General features: G+C 45.7%; 1 protein-coding gene across 1 annotated transcript in view; it reads right to left on the bottom strand.

The window, feature by feature from the left end:
* Positions 1-16,456, bottom strand: part of LOC115075358 — a 31,354-nt gene extending 14,898 nt beyond the window's left edge. Inside the window, exons 1-7 of the mRNA XM_029575668.1 lie at positions 16,276-16,456; positions 15,458-15,693; positions 12,090-12,185; positions 10,741-10,860; positions 4,011-4,128; positions 3,160-3,312; positions 1,038-1,169 (exon numbers count right to left, since the gene is read on the bottom strand). Coding sequence (XP_029431528.1) covers positions 1,038-1,169; positions 3,160-3,312; positions 4,011-4,128; positions 10,741-10,860; positions 12,090-12,185; positions 15,458-15,693; positions 16,276-16,456 — 1,036 coding nt within the window. The remainder of the gene's footprint in view (positions 1-1,037; positions 1,170-3,159; positions 3,313-4,010; positions 4,129-10,740; positions 10,861-12,089; positions 12,186-15,457; positions 15,694-16,275) is intronic.
* Positions 16,457-16,945: the final 489 nt, after the last annotated feature.

The raw sequence follows: 16,945 nt of genomic DNA, 5'->3' as shown, positions 1-16,945 counted from the left end.
TTCCCATCATCCCCGCAATTTTGATCTCTGTGATGGCCCCGGTGCCATATCATTTCGTTGGCTAGTGAAGATGGAACATGGGCTCTTGACTGTCTAAATTATCAGCAAATTTTGCAGTGAATAGGAGGGCTCTGTGACTTGAAGGTTTAAAGGGGGGGGGGGGGGGGGGGCTGGAGATGTTGTGGCCTCTTGCTTGGGGTTTTCTCAAAGGCCAGTAAATTTGTTAACAGAAACTCTAATTTGAACTTTACCAGTCCATTATAAAAATAAGTCTAAAGAATTTATAACATTTCCCATTCTCCATTCAGCCTCAGTTGTGTCAAAATTGAGCAAAATTATGTCAAAAGTAACAGCACTGCTACTTTAAAAAACGTTTATCCTCTGCAGCCTCCTTTCTCCCTGTGTTCCACCCCAGCAGGACTAATTGCCATTCCTTTTAAAGCCAGCCCTGAGCACAGGTCATTAATTGCTCTGTGGGTAACATTGATAGATAAGGGTAGGAGGTGATTTCAGAACCAATGAGAGAACGTGAAAGATTGCTTTGCGGTATATGAGGAGTATACAGTGCCGGACTATTACTACTGGCAACCATAGGCCATGAAATGTATCACACTTGTTCTTTACTAATGAAAAAATATTCACAACAATTGTGAATATTTGCTCTCTGCAGGACAATGAGGAAATAATAATTCTAATGAAACCCTTATGTAAACCCATTATCCAGCACACTCTCTGTTTCCTGCTGAAAAACAGGGTATTGTTGCTCTGGAGGTCCTTATTACACCCTCCGTTCCTCTTGGCAGCCAACCTGATTTTCCCAGACCCAATGCTACGCAGGCCAAGTAGGAAAGTAATGCACTGTAGCTGGTGGGTGATGAAGAGGGGCTAGGGACTGCATGAAGAGATGGGGACAGTGATTTTCTTTTTCCTAACAAGTAATGCCTTCTGGGTAGCTCAAGGCATTGCTGCAAGAAAATACTAGAAATTGTCATGCAGTATCTGGAGCGAGAGTGAATGAATGCCCTTTAGTTCCATACCTGCCGTGGCATTCCCAAGCAGATGCAGACACGGAGCCATTTCTGCCTTACTGATTCCCTGAGGCGAGGCTGAGACCACTTCAGGCACAGCATCACGTGAGCCATCCAGGAGCTCTGCCAGCGAATAAAGTCCTGCAGCTCACCAGACACAGAAAAGAAATCTCAGTTTATATTACATTTAAATGCCCTTCTTTCTGATTCCTACCGAAGTTTATTTTTTTTTGCTATTACTCTTATTGTTGTCATCATTATGCATCAGAAAACAGTTATAGAGGAACATATGAGTAGGGGAGAATGAGTAGGGAAGAGCTGTGTAAGAGGGTGATGCCCGTGAAGTCTATGGAGGGGAAAGAGTAGGGGAGAGCTGTGTAAGAGGGTGATGCCCTTGAGGTCTATGGATGGGAATGAGTAGGGGAGAGCTGTGTAAGAGGGCGATGCCCTTGAAGTCTATGGATGGGAATGAGTAGGGGAGAGCTGTGTAAGAGGGTGATGCCCTTGAAGTCTATGGATGGGGATGAGTAGGGGAGAGCTGTGAAAGAGGGTGATGCCCTTGAGGTCTATGGATGGGAATGAGTAGGGGAGAGCTGTGAAAGAGGGTCATGCCCTTGAAGTCTATGGATGGGAATGAGTAGGGGAGAGCTGTGTAAGAGGGCGATGCCCTTGAAGTCTATGGATGGGAATGAGTAGGGGAGAGCTGTGTAAGAGGGTCATGCCCTTGAAGTCTATGGATGGGAATGGGTAGGGGAGAGCTGTGTAAGAGGGTCATGCCCTTGAAGTCTATGGATGGGAATGAGTAGGGGAGAGCTGTGTAAGAGGGCAATGCCCTTGAAATCTATGGATGGGAATGAGTAGGGGAGAGCTGTGAAAGAGGGTGATGCCCTTGAAGTCTACGGATGGGGATGAGTAGGGGAGAGCTGTGTAAGAGGGCGATGCCCTTGAAGTCTATGGATGGGAATGAGTAGGGGAGAGCTGTGTAAGAGGGTGATGCCCTTGAAGTCTATGGATGGGGATGAGTAGGGGAGAGCTGTGAAAGAGGGTGATGCCCTTGAGGTCTATGGATGGGAATGAGTAGGGGAGAGCTGTGAAAGAGGGTGATGCCCTTGAGGTCTATGGATGGGAATGAGTAGGGGAGAGCTGTGTAAGAGGGCGATGCCCTTGAAGTCTATGGATGGGAATGAGAAGGGGAGAGCTGTGTAAGAGGGCGATGCCCTTGAAGTCTATGGATGGGAATGAGTAGGGGAGAGCTGTGTAAGAGGGCGATGCCCTTGAGGTCTATGGATGGGAATGAGCAGGGGAGAGCTGTTTAAGAGGGTGATGCCCTTGAAGTCTATGGATGGGAATGAGTAGGGGAGAGCTGTGAAAGAGGGTGATGCCCTTGAAGTCTATGGATGGGAATGAGTAGGGGAGAGGCTGTGTAATTGGTTAGTATTCAGATATGCTTTGAAGTGCGAGGAAAAGGCAGGATCTTAAGTTTAAATAAATAAATAAATAAAATGAATGTGTTTATTTAAATAAATGAAAATGAGCTTAGCATACAGTGGTGCTGAATTTCTAACATAGCCACATTATTTCACTAAATAACAGTGCACAACTTTTTCTTGCAAGTTGATAACTGTTTGCATAGCTTTTGTTTATGCTTTAATGTATTCCACTGCTTGGCTTCTTCACTGGAGGACTGAAAAAGCCCTTAGGACAGGTAATTCTCTAAGGGACTTCTGTGGGCAGAGCAGTGCTTTACCTGCAGAAAGGGCCTGCATGATCGACAGGCCTGTAAAATTACGTGTGTGCACATTGTATGCACAAGCCTTTACACGTGTAAGGGAAAGGCAGTCCAGGGGGGGTGGAGCCTGGGCAGGGTTGGGACTTACACGTGCACTTTTGGATTTCAAAAAAATATGCCTGCAGATTCTCTGGGGAAATCCACACGCAGCAGGCAGCAGGTGTGCAATTGTGTGCGTGTAGATTTTTCTGGGATAATTTTCAGGGCGGATTTAAACGCATAGGTCCATTTTGAAAACTGGTGTAAATTTTGCCCATATTTGCCAGCTAACAAAATCCCTCCCATTATCTCGGCTGACTTTGTTTGGTTTTGCTCCTGGTAGACAGCTGGCTGCTTCCGTACCTTGATCCAGGAGACCTTTCCTGAGGCATCCTACGAATGCTGTGATACCCCTGTGCAGCTCATGGAGCCCTTCGGCAGATGGCATCCTGGCAAAGCCTCCATGATCCTGGTTTGTACCGGGCTCAGGTGTAACCCGGGGGTCTTCTGGAGCACCTGTACATTACGACACAAAGACCCGCCAATGTATTTGGGAGAGAAGTGGACATTCCCCTAGCTGCAATATCAGGCAAGATCCATTAAAGGGATACCATACTGTCAGGGTGGGCTATGACAGAAAGACAGTTTTGAAAATAAAACCTTGTTCTTCTATTTTTTTTTTTAATGTCCGTTTCATTTTTCTTGCTATAGATTTGAAGGCGCTATAACCGTCATCTGCTGATATTTTGTTTACACTTGGAGTGTGTTTGCGAACTCAGCAGAATTGGTCAGTTCTGTACCTTGGGTACCAAAAAGGGAGGTAAAAGTGAAAAAGAGATCCCGTCACTCTGAAAGACTGGAATGACAAATTTGATTTCATTACACTTCATTACCTTTCTGCTTGTGTGCCGAGGAAAGCAGAGCACTTTTCTCTTGTGCCTGTGCTTGAGTCTCTTTTACTGTCAATGCTTTCTAAGTGCTGCAGCAAAGATACCTCAATGAGAGCCATGGGACTAGCTCCTGGTGCTTGGCCCAGTTCCTGATGAGCGGAAGCGGGAACGCTCTTGCTTCGGTTTGCTGCTGGATCATGGCTGTAAACAATTGTCATTTTACCAGCCCTGACAGGGTCCCTTTTTTTTTTTTCACCTGGCAGTAACTTCCTGCAAGTCGTATGTACTCACAGAAGGAACGTCAGCAGCTTTACTTGCACACACCTGCCTCGGGCTGGGGATGGTCCTCAGGCTGACATTCTGAAACACGGACGCCTCCCTTGGTGCCGGGGGCCAGTATAAATTCTGAAGGACCTCCCGCTTCGCATTCCGCAGTAGGAGACTTAGAAATAAAACCATAATAAAAAAAAAGAATGAAAATGAAAATGTAGGGGAACATGAATTGTACAGGCCTATGTATGTGTGGGTGCATGCACAGGCAGGAAGAATCCAAGACCTTGAGCGTTAACTAGAAAGCAGGGTGGGCAATTCCAGTCCTCGTGGGCCACCAACCATTCTAGTTTTCAGGATATTCCCAATATGCAGCATAAATTTGCGTGCACACTTGTAAGCAAATGTGTCTCATGCATATTCATTAGGGATATCCTGCAAACCTGACCAGTTGATGGCCCTTCAGGACCGGAACTACCCATGCCTGGGCTACCGTCTGCATGCACAAAGTACGCGCAGACTCGAGCCCAAGTTTTCAAAGCGAGCGTATACATTACCGGCACGTGCAAATCCCGGCACTGCTTGTTAGCAAGCGTAAATGTTCATGAGTAGATTTATGTGCAAGATTGCAAAAATCAGAAGTGTGTGTGCAAATGCTTTCCCACCCCAACCCTATCCTCCCCAGAATGCAAAGTGAACTCAGCAGAGTCCAGTGTGCGTGAAAGAAAACAAAGAATACATCAGTCCATCCAGGTTCATTTTCTTCAGACTGCCTATCTTTGGGCAGCTGTTTGCTTGCCACGATCCAGAGGAAGACGTACAAGCCCTCAAATATGTACAGCAACTAAAATTCCCTCCTGGGTCCCAAGCACGTGATCAGAGCAAATGCCAGGGTCAGCACATTACTAATTCTTAATAGCTCAAAATACCCAGAAAAACATTTCCATTTCATATTTATATACCACATTTTTTCCCCAGATAAAGGACCCAATGCAGTTTATATTATATAAGGATTATAAACATCATAAAAAGCCATACAGTACAAAAAAAAAAACAGCATAATATAACAATGCAATAATTAATTCCTATTACAGACCTACCCATCCCTGACTCCTGCTAGGGAAAAGAGACGGCTGTATCGCACAGCTAAACACAATATTCCCTCCCTGTCACTACAATAAATTCACCACCATATCAGCAACAATAAAATAATAATCTCTTCTGTCCCTCTCCTAACCCCAGCAACAACCCCCCCAGAACACTACAAACCCCCCCCCAAAAAAAAACCTAGATTCCCAGCCTACTAACATGCTCATAGCCTCAGGCCAAGATATTCAAAAGAGCACCTCCTAGGAGTACAACAAGGGGCTTCTAGCAATTCATCCAACTCAATCTGAAAAATGTTTTCTGAAGTGGTTGGAAGTTCTGTCTCAGCTGATAGCACATTTCCTAATTTTACTCACAGCATAAGGCTCCACATTGGGAGTTACCACCCAGGAAAAGGACCTGGGCGTTATAGTGGACAATACTTTGAAATCCTCGGTTCAGTGTGCAGCGGTGGTCAAAAAAATAAATAGAATGTTAGGAATTATTAAGGAATGGAGAATAAAACAACAAATTTATAATGCTCCTACATTGTTCGTGGTGATGCTGTTTGAGTACTGTGTGCAGTTCTGGTCACCGCATCTCAAAAAAGATATAGTTGCATTGGAAAAGGTACAGAGAAGGGCAACCAAAATGATAAAGGGGATGGAACAGCTCCCCCACGAGGAAAGGCTGAAGAGGTTAGATCTGTTCAGCTTGGAGAAGCACTAGGCGAACTAGGCGATCGCCTAGGGTGCCACAGGTTTGGGGGTGACCCAGCAGCCATCTACTGCTTCCATCGGACCTGCTCAGAATTGAGAAAAAAATTTGTCCCGATTCCCGTCACTGGTGGCAGCTGCAGGACCTAGGCAACTGGACCACTGGAAGACCGGAAGAGGAAATGTGTTGTGGGCTTGCATGGGCAGGAAGAAGGATACCCAATCGTCGTAGCTGGAAGGAGTGGCCAGAAGAAAAGACTGAGAAGGTCAGTTGCAGCATCGGCCAGCTGCACGGTAGGAGAGAGGCAGGTTCGGCCAGTGTGTGTGGCTGAAGAGAGGCAGCGATCGACCGGGCCGCGCAGAAGGAGAGAGGCAGCAATCAGCCAGGCTGCACGGCAGGAGAAAGACAGGATTGGCTGGGTGTGCTGTAGAAAAAAGGCAGCATCTCTGCTGAACGAGGAAGACAGTGGAGGCCTCCTGACGCCATGGAAGTCCAAGAGAAAGCTGCTGCTGCTACTGCCTACACCTAGGATGGAGAGTAAAAAATATATATGCTTGTGAGCATGTGTATATGAGTGTGTATGGGGAGAGAGAGCATGTGGGGGAATAAAAGAGTATGTGTTTGTGAGAGAGAGCATGCGAGGAAGAGCGAGTGTGTGGGATGAGAGCCTGTGGGGGAGAGAGATCATTTGTGTTTGAGAGAGCATGAGGCGGAGAGAGAATGTGTGTGTCTGTGTGAGAGAGAGCATGTAGGGGAGAGAGAGAGAGCAAGTGTATGTGAAAGCATATGGAAGAGAGAGCATATGTGTGTGTGTGATAGAGCGAGTGTGTGTATGAATATGTTTAAGTAAGCGAGTATGCCTGTGTTGGAGCGTGTGTATGTGAGAGAGAGGAGAAAGTCTTTGTATCACAACCACTGCCTCCTCTCATTAATCCATGACAAGCTCAGACTGAAAATCAAAAGTTCCCAGCTATAGACTGGGGGATATTTTTTATCCTTATTTTAATTATTGAGTAGTGCTTATGTGTTTGCTGTTTTGAAAAATCTTATTGGTGTTTGGTAAAGCTTTCAAAATTTGCATGAGTCTTTAATTATTGGATATTCTATTCATCAGCTGTTTTGAAATTATTTTATTTGTATGATTTTATAATTATGATTAATAAGAACATAAGAAATTGCCATGCTGGGTCAGGCCAAGGGCCTATCAAGCCCAGCATCCATTGTTTCATGAGGAATGGTGAACTTTTTGTTTCTCCATTGTTGCACTGTATAGAGTCTGGCGTGATACGTTTTACAGTTTAGGTTTTGTCTGCACATTTCTATTTATACTTTATGTGGCTTTAATTCTGTATTTGGTGAGGGTTTGTGTTCTGCATGCAAAGACTGAGAGGAAGCATTCTTTTAGCATGTGGTTTCTCTGTAGGGATCTGTAGTAGCTTGGCCTCTTCTGTTTTCCTGATAGGAGGTGTATTGATATTTTAGATTCTGGTGTAATATTTGTGGTATTCTTTTTCATAGGTAGGGTTGTTATTCTTTGAGTGTTGGCAGATAGTACTGTGTTGATACGGGAAGACCATGCCGAAATATATCACAATAGGTGTAATGCCATATGAATTCCAAGATGCAAAGTTTTCTTGATGGCATCACAACAGTGCATGACATTATCACAACAACGTGTATATTAATTTTACCTCAGAATGTCATTTTTCATGTAAAATATGTTATAAATGCATAATTTAAAATTGTGTATGGAGAGGGGGCGCCAGGCTGTAAGGTTTGCCCTTGCACCGGCCCTGGGTGTGAGCCGTTTGTGCTGCAATGTAGTTGGCGCAGCCTCATAGGCGAACCTACGCGACCTAAGCTGGCAAACGCATACGCATACAGCAGGACAGACTGGAACCTCATCTGTACCAGTCGCCTCCCCTGCAGGTGGAGCCCTTGAGTTCTGGGGGGCTGGCAGGTCTTAGGCGGGTCCCTAAGGCAGTGGCTAGAGCAGGAGCCCAATGGCATGCCTAGCCCAAGGTTGGAGCAGGCAGCAGACAAGGGTGATCAGGTCCAAGGAAGTGGCCAGGTCCAGGCGGCAGGCAATCGTGGTCAGGTGCAGACAAGAAGTCAGAACCGGGAGTCTGGCCAAGGGCGGACGAGGACACATGGATGAGACGGGTAATACAAGCAAGGCTGGACAAGGAAGGTTGGATGAGACAAGGCTGGAGAGGCAAGATTGGAGAAGCAAGGCAGGACAAAGAATCAGGAACACAGGACACAGAAACCAGGAACTCAAAGGCAACACGCACTGCTAAGGCAGGAAACCCACTGCTGAGCACTACAAGGCCCTTGCTTAAGTAGGTCGATCAGCCTGGCATCATAGGAGGGCGCCGCTCAGCGTTTCCTGCTGCAGGGCCTATATATCGTGCGCACATGTGCACATGCGTGCATAAGGGACGGCGGCAGGAGTGGCGGCTGGTGGTGTCTTGGGCCACGCTGGGTGGCATTCAGAGCAGGAGGCTGTGTGCTGACCGTGGGACGAATCTTGCCATGTTGGGGGTGAGTGAGGCGGCTCTCGGGGCCCTCCTGTAAGCTGCTGAACGTAACAGGGGATATGATAGAGGTCTATGATAGAGATCTATAAAATCATGAGTGAAATAGAATGGGTAAATGTAAATCAGTTATCTATTTTTTCAAAAACTACAAAGACTAGGGGGCAATCCATGAAGTTAGTAAGTAGCACATTCAAAACAAATCGGAGAAAATTATTTTTCACTCAATGCACAATTAAGATCTGGAATTCATTACCGGAGGATGTGGTTAAGGCAGTTAGCATAGCTGGGTTTAAAAAAGGTTTGGACAACTTCCTATAGGAGAAGTCCATAAATTGCTATTAACCAGATAGACTTAGGAAAAAACACTTCTTATCCCTGGGCATTAGCAGAACGGGATTTATTTCTTGTCAGGCACTTGTGACCAGAATTGTCCACTGTTGGAAACAGGAAACTGGGCTTGATGGACCCTCAGTCTGATCCAGTATGGCAATCCCTTTAACTCCTCCTTTCTACCATGCATTAAAACATAAAACATTAATACCTGTCTATCAAGGGTATAAAGGTCCACGCAATCTTGCTGCTGTCTCAATAGTTAAAAAATGAAAACATATTCATACTAATGTGTTTTCAATTATTGTTAATTCCATTTTCTAATAGGGATATTGCCTTGTTAGTGGGCAATATCATATAATTGCTCTTGCCATTTAGATAAATACCCTCATAATAGTACCATAGTAATATAGAAACATAGAAATGATGGCAGAAGAAGACCAAACGGCCCATCCAGTCTGCCCAGCAAGCTTTTTCACTTTTTTTTTTCTCTCACATACTTATCTGTTTCTCTTGGCTCTTAGTAACTTTTTTTTATTCTATTTCCCTTCCACCCCCGCCATTAATGTAGAGAGCAGTGTTGGAACTGCATCTAAGTGAAATAGCTTAATTAGTTAGGGGTATTAACCACTGCAATAAGCAAGCTACACCCATGCTTATCTGTTTATCCAGACTATGTAATTCAGTCCTTGTTGATTGTTGCCTGAATATAGATCCACCTTTCTTCATTCCCCCCTGCCGTTGAAGCAGAGAGCCATGCTGGCTATGCATTGAAAGTGAAATATCGGACTTGCTCCCCTGCCGTTGAAGCAGAGAGCTATGCTGGATATGCGTGAAGTGTCAAACTTTCTCCCCTGCTGTTGAAGCAGAGAGCTATGCTGGATATGCGTGAAGTGTCAAACTTTCTCCCCTGCTGTTGAAGCAGAGAGCTATGCTGGCTTTGCATTGAAAGTGAAGTATCAGTCTTGCTCCCCTGCCGTTGAAGCAGAGGGCTATGCTTCAGATAATCATTTGGCCTACCCAATCTACCTGATTGCTCTGCCTACACTAGTTAAGGATATCTCCCACCTGTCAGCTGTACAAGCTGGGCTACCTCCAGCGCTCTAGCTTTTGTCATCATCCTTCCATGCCCTTTCCAGCAGCCACTGCATGAAACCTATGTCCCAGCTGTCAGGTGTACAAGCTTGGCCACTGGCAGATCACGCTTTATCCTTTATGTCCTTAGCTAGGAAGTGAAGCCATGTCAGCCTGCTGCCCACGCTAGGCTGCCTGCCGTCCTTCTGCAATTGTATCTGAGATTGCGCCATTCTGTGACATGTTCCAAGCATGCTTAATGTGCGTCATACTTTTGGTTACTAATACTTTTGTTCCTACGCTATTCTGGTCACCTATTGCCTTTTCTGTAGAGCAGTATTTCCTCTGAGCCTCCCTTCCTGCATTTCATGACTCCTCCTCTTTGAATTTATTTTCCTAAGGAAAACGTTACCTGGTAACATTATTGAAGCCTGGTAAATATTTGAATGTTCCTACTTATGTCCCCTCGTTCTCTTCTTTCCTCCAGTGACTACATTTTTTGAGTTCTAGGGCTTGGGTTTTTAGTAGTCCTTCTCTGAACAATGCTGCCCTCTCGTTGCCCTTCCATGGGTATGGCCATGGGAAGTGAACGCAGCGCTCGGGGCGGGGGGAGTCAGTGGTGACGTATCCAGCCGCAACAGTGCACTCTCTTTCCTGCTGGTGATACATTTCCTTACGTGTCCAAGCATACTGTTGCCTTTCTCTGCTGATTTATTACTCCTAGTTCCCTTTCCTGGCGTCAGCTCTTGTCCTCCCACTTCATCAGAGGCTCCCACTTAAGCTGCATCCCATGACCATCCCCACTGTGCTTTGATCATCGCTATTAGCAAATATTCCACAGTCTGCTGATATGTGAAGAAGGAGGAGGGCACCACCTTATTTCCGGAAGCTCAGTTTGCTCTTCTTTGCCCAGTTCTAGAAAACCTTACTTTAGCTATCCAGCCAGGTAAAGCGTGGCAATGGAAGAAACACATTAAAGGTATTGCGCGTCTTGTGCAAGTGGAAAACGTAGGCCTGAGCGGATTGCAGAATTATACCATTTCCATGCGCATGCTGTCTCGCTTCTGGAGTTCTCCCAGGGCATAGGCGGCTTTCCTTTCAGCCATGGCATGGGCCTTCAGCACCTGCTGGACCTGCTCCAGCAGCCCCTGCTTCTCCTGAAAGAGAAGCACACAGAGAAGAATAAGTCACGCCACATGACCAGGAAAGGCAAATAGGGCACTTTTCTCAATTTAAAAAAGGGTGGACTTCGGTATTGCTGTCGGATGCAGTTTTAAAGTGAGAGTAGATTGAAGGATCATGCTTCTGTCAGAGAAGGGAATGGGTACCCTTCAGGCTGCAGTTGTTGAGATGTTACTGGAGAGGGCTCTCTGCTCACACAAAGCACCTCCGTTTTCTGGAGGTTGAGGTTTGCTTTATATATCCGTTCCCCATTCTCACTCGGGCTGATACTGTCTCTGCCTCATCTATGCTGCGATGCCTGCTTTTAGGAATGCAAAAATGAATCGGTGCACACGAACACCGAGGGTGGGGGTTGATTCACACCCAGAGATTCTGGCCTCCAAGAGGTGAAGAGCAGAGGACTACCGGGGTTTTTGTTCCAAATATCTACTGCCATAGCAGGGAATGCTCAGCTAGCGTTTGATGCATTTTGAAATACTCCACATATTTTTCACAAGGGTCAGCTTTAAAAATGCTCAGTGACATCACAATATGCTGGGACATGCCTGAGACTTAAACTGATCCATCCTGTTTTCCCTCTAGGAAAAGAAGATGGGGGCATTGAGGGCACATGGAACGTGTGAGCTGGGAATCAATGGGTGTTCTACTCTCTGAGGCAGAAACTGCAAATATTCATCCAGTTTCATTCAAAACGTATTAAGTGGGACACTTGAAAGCGAGACAGACATGCACACACAGTCTCGATAGTCTTAAAAGATCAGTTTCCCTATAGGAAACTAGCATTAATAACATTTCTGACTTTTTTTTCATCATATGGCTTCTGTTCCTGGAATGAAGATGGTGCTAGACCCGACAAGGACAAATTTCAAGGGGATCTAGCTGGGTAACTAAGATACAATGATAATAATAAATTGTGTTTAGCTCACGTCCTTTCTACATGAGTGCCCAAGGTGAGCTACAAGATAATGACAGCTTCATCTACCTGGGTACTTTCACCATGTGCATACTTTTAGCCAGATTCAAGAGAGGCCTCTCCAGGGGGCATGGTCAGGTCAGAGAAATAAACTATGCCCATGGAGCTGCAATTTCAAATCTTCAGTCCACATAAAAAGCAGGGGCAAAATATTCTAGGCAGCTTTGCAAAAATCCCCCCGATTCTGAGACTACTGGCCGAGGGTTTGGACTCTGAAGTAATGATACCCACCAGTTCCCACTGAGCCTCCAGCTCCCCGATGCGTCTTTTCAGCCCAGCGATGCTCTCTTGGCTCTCCCTTTTGACTGCAGCTAATTCTGCCTCCAGCTGAAACGAGACACAGTCTGGGGGTGAGATGGAGCAAGAAGGACTGTAAACGCTTCTTTGTCCATAAAACTGAGCTGTCAGTGAATCAGATGGCTGTTTCTCTATGCAGGGGTTACTCTTATGTTTGGGTACCAGCTATATTATTTTATTTTAATCTGATTTACCACAACTACTGACAAATGTCCATTCGGCGCAGTTTGCAAACTGCATAAAATTCCAAACAATCAGGATGTAAATCCAAAACATAAATAGCATCTCACAGACCATATGCGGGCAAAAACGAATTAAGACCATGAACAGACAAAATGATTCACCAAACACAACCTCATAAACAGTAAAAATGAAAATACAGAGATCCATATTCAGAAGCATTTAGACGGATAACTCAGAAGTTAAATTTTAGCCAGCTAACAAGTTAGCCAGCTAGAATTCATCCTGCTAAATTAGGGGCATTCCAGGGCCGTAACTGGAAGGAGGTGAGTTAGTCAGATAAGTTATCCTGCTAACTCCAATATTCAAAGTCAGCCAGCTAACTTAGCCGGCTCGTTCTGGTCAGACCAAAAAGAGCTGTCCTAGAATTAGCCAGGTAAAGTTAGCCAGTAGTGTGGCTGCATTTTTGAATATCCCTCCAAAGTTAGCCCACTACGTTTATCCGGCTAACGTTGCTATCCGGACAGTGATTGAATATGGACCTCTCGATGGAAAAATAGCAACACTTTCACCTATTCTACCTGACCCTTTGAACATGCAACACTGTAGGTTACTTACTGCTACTATAGAGAAACTCTGTGCCAAAGAGTGGAGGCTCAATGAATGGTGAGTGCATCTATAGCTGCTGGCAGCCAGGCCACGTTTCCTTTTCTCTTCTTACCGCTCTTTTTTGGCTCGGCTGATGCCACAATATAAGCACAGAGAATGGGTCTTTTCAGCTAAGGGCGCTAGGACAGCTGGCTCCCAAGGACGCCTTTGTGGAAGTGAGTTAGCAGCAAGTTGCCGAAGAGCTGGACTTAACTGACGGGAAGCTTGTTGAGGCCTGGGACATCTTCCTTGGTCTTGTTGCACTCCATTGCTTCCTTGCCTGTCATGGCACCGTGCCTGGAGCTGCAGAAGTCCTCTCTGAATTCATCAGAGCGGGCCGGGCTTTCAGGACTGGTGCGCTTACTGAAGGATTATTGGAGAATCCTCAGAACTACTTATCTAGTAGCTGAAATTTAGAGGTGAAGGGGGGTCCTGTTCCCAGAGGAGAAGACATTGGAAAAGACTTAGACCCTTTACCAAATAACTTTGAAGGTCCTTGAGGTGCTTTCTACTGATTTCATTTCTATGCAAAAAAAAAACAACAGCTGCAGAACTGGAGCCCACAGCTCACGCACTTACCTACCATTCAGACTTTGAGGGACAAACAGATAAAGTTGAATCACAAATTACCTCTCTCTGCTGTCAGTAAATTTGGTATTAATAAAGGACAAAGTCACTTTACAAAGAAGGTAGATGGCTTTGCAAAGGTCTTTACAATATGTGGGACTCAATTATTTAGGCAATAGATGTTGGATTGTTTGAAAGGTCCTAGTGAAAGCTTAAAGAAACAAACCGGAAACCGATCCAATATTGCAGGTAGCGATCAAACAAAGAAGAAGATCGGTAAACACCAAGGAATTTATTGATATAATCCCTAATAAAAAGCCCGACTCAGGCCAAGTTTCGCTCTATCGAGCTGCTTCAGGGGCGGTTGAATAATGAAAGCGGTGTTTGCCTGTATACAGCACCTCATGCGGATGTAAGGTCCATATATTCGGTTGGCTTGCAGTGGTTGCAGGACGCTTTGTTACAGGAATTTAAGTCTCATAGCAAGGAATTTGTATAAACATCTAATGGACTACCTCCGGCTTTTTCAAAAACTTGATTAAACAGAGTTATTTAGCACAATATATGGAATAAAAGGACCTTACATCCGCATGAGGTGCTGTATACAGCAAACACCGCTTTCATTATTCAACAGCCCCTGAAGCAGCTTGATAGAGCGAAACTCGGCCTGAGTCGGGCTTTTTATTACGGATCTACTTTTTTGGGATCCAGTCCAGCCTTTACTGGCCTCTTGGGTTAAATTTATGTTTGTTTGTTCTTTTCTTTCTCGTCGGTTTTTTTTCCCCTTGGGGTTGCTAGCACACAGGATGTTTGTCTCACCGTCATCTGTGCAATTTTACTTTTTGTGTTCCGTCTCTTTGATTTACACGGCCTCCCTCCTCTTTGATGTCTCCTCTAGGCCCATTATATAGAGTTGATTTGTTTCCTTAGTTTTCTTTTTATTTAGTGCTCGGGTTTGCTGTGTGCAACTTTCATTTTCACCTCTGCAACATCTGGCTGGAAATACGGTTGTTCCATGTTAATATTAAAATATATACAAAAATTAAAAAATGACTCAGTGGACAGATGAAGGTACAATTTGGCTTTGCAGTTGTCCTCCCTTGGAATGCATGATCATGATAAAAGCCTACATCTGGTGCATGACCATTGATGACTGTATTCATTTTGTTTCAGCTCAGCGGAACTATCAGAGTATCATAATGGAATGCACGCTGTCGCCTGCCTAAGGACGTTGTAGCCTGATTTGCTGTATTGCTCTTCAAACAGTATTTTCGTTGGCTCGCTGTCAGGATTCCAACCGGGCAAACCAGAAGGGCAAAGTCAGAATCCAGGGTCAAGAGCGGGCGTCATGCGGGCGGGATTATGCTGTGTTCGGGATTTCCGAGTACTGGCCCACAGGGTTGGGCAAGCTAGAACCTTCTGTGGAAGAGCAGGCTGATGTGGTGGGAGTCAGACCTGCTGAGCAGGAACACTCTGGGGTCAAGAATTCTGGGCACAGGAGCACGGGTTCTCTGAAGACAGGAAACTGGGATCAAGTCCCGCAGCAGACGTAGCTAGTCAGCCTTCTGGTTGCTAGGTCCTGCTCCCAGTCTGCCCTTTTCACTGGTCCGAGGGCCAATCTGGTCCTTGCGGGGAATGATTTCCTTCCTTGACGTCAAGTTCCTTCCTTCCAGATCCTGAGATTACCTTATGCTGCAAGTTCGGCCTAGTGGCCAGAAAACCACTTTACCTCCCTAAACAACCCCTGGTTTGAGCCTTGCCAACAGCTGATCCCTTGCTTTTCTTTTTATCTGGTGTGAAAAATCCCCTACTGACATGAAAATTCACTTCAGTGGCAAGTGTACACAGAAATCAAGATTGTGAGTCATTTAATTGGGAGAAAGGAAGGAAAAGCAGAATGATCTTACTGTGCGATTGATAATTAGAAGAGGATCTGCTTGGTGACTTGCATCGTGGATGTTCATTGCTGAAGTTTCTTTGCCACAGACGGGGGACTTACCCTCTTGCTGTGAAAGAGGGGGCTCAGCCTCTTGTTCGGGGGCCGCAGAGTTTGCCCTGCTTATTACAGGGGGGTCGCCCTCTTGCACAGTCAGAGCGGGACCCCCTCCAGGGTCCTGAGCCAGATCTACACTTCCAAAACCACCTGCAGAGGAGAAAAATAGAGAACAAAATAGAGGAGATGTGTTGATGCAGATTTCACAGAGACAAAGGGTTTTCCACATTGTCACATGAAAGGTGAGGAGGCCTTTTGGCACAATGTCCCTTATCTGTGAGAAAGTCCTCGTGGACTGTTTCCCAGCTTCCTCAGGGGCTATCACTTATGTCTGCAGACAAGCACCTTGAGAAGTGTCAGTGAGACTATTTCCCATCCCTCAGGACTGCTTCTTATCTCTTTGAGGTGGTTCCTAGAATTTGTTTTCCCTCTGATAAAGAAGCCACTTGGAACTGTTATTTTTTTTAAATCTCTATAAGGATGGCCCTTGCATCTATTTCTTATCTCTTTGAGGATGCCCCTCGTGGGCAATTTCTTTTATTTAATTTTTGGCCTGGAAGATCCTTCTTTTCCTTCCAGCTCAGTCGGAACCATGGGATCCTGGCACCATGGACTTTTATTTGCATCTACCCAGGGATTTCCCCCCCCCCCCCTGTTTTAACAGATCCCTCCCCTCCCTCTGTTTCTAATCTAATCACTGCAGCACAAATCCTGGGGTCGGGAGCCGTGCACCGGGGCGTCCTCTGGAGCCCTGTATCATGGGCTCTGAATCTGCCCGGGGGTTGTTGCCCTCATTGATGATGACGGCTTCCTCCCCAACTGGGGCTGTGAACACTGCCTTCACAGCATCCCCAGTCCCAGCTGATTTGGGTGCAGAAGACCCAAACCAGGAGTTGAACCACTGAGCCGTCATGCTGGCCCCCCTCGTGACAATCTCTTATGTCTGGGAGAAGGTTCTTGGGACTATTTCCCCATCTAGCTAAGGAAGCTCCTTGGGACTCTTGCTGGTCTCTGTAAGGGGGTCCCATAGGTTTATTTCTCGTCTCTGCAGGCGATCTGCTGTCAAACTGGTCACAAGTGAACTGAAAGAATCGTTGAGTTTCAGGTGTTAATGTTCAAGTAACTACAAGCTCAGACGTTGCCTGGGAGCTGCGATGTTATTCACCTGCGATGTCAGTTCAGCTCTGAGACAGGAAGGAAGTTCCGCAAAAAGAACAATCCCCGATATGTTTAATTAATTAATATTTAAGTATTATTAGTTAAGTATTATAAAATACCTGGCAGCAATAAAATGATGTAATTGCAAGTGAACCTTTTGGAAGCACTTGGGGCGGCTCAAGGCAATCTGCCACCTGAGGCGAGGGATGAGATGGTGCCCTCTCACCCCGCCCCCTCTCGCTCT

This window comes from Rhinatrema bivittatum, chromosome 13, assembly GCF_901001135.1.
Source record: "Rhinatrema bivittatum chromosome 13, aRhiBiv1.1, whole genome shotgun sequence".
NCBI classification, from domain to species: domain Eukaryota; kingdom Metazoa; phylum Chordata; class Amphibia; order Gymnophiona; family Rhinatrematidae; genus Rhinatrema; species Rhinatrema bivittatum.
Note: the sequence above shows the minus strand (reverse complement) of the source record. Positions and strands in the feature narration are given on the sequence as shown.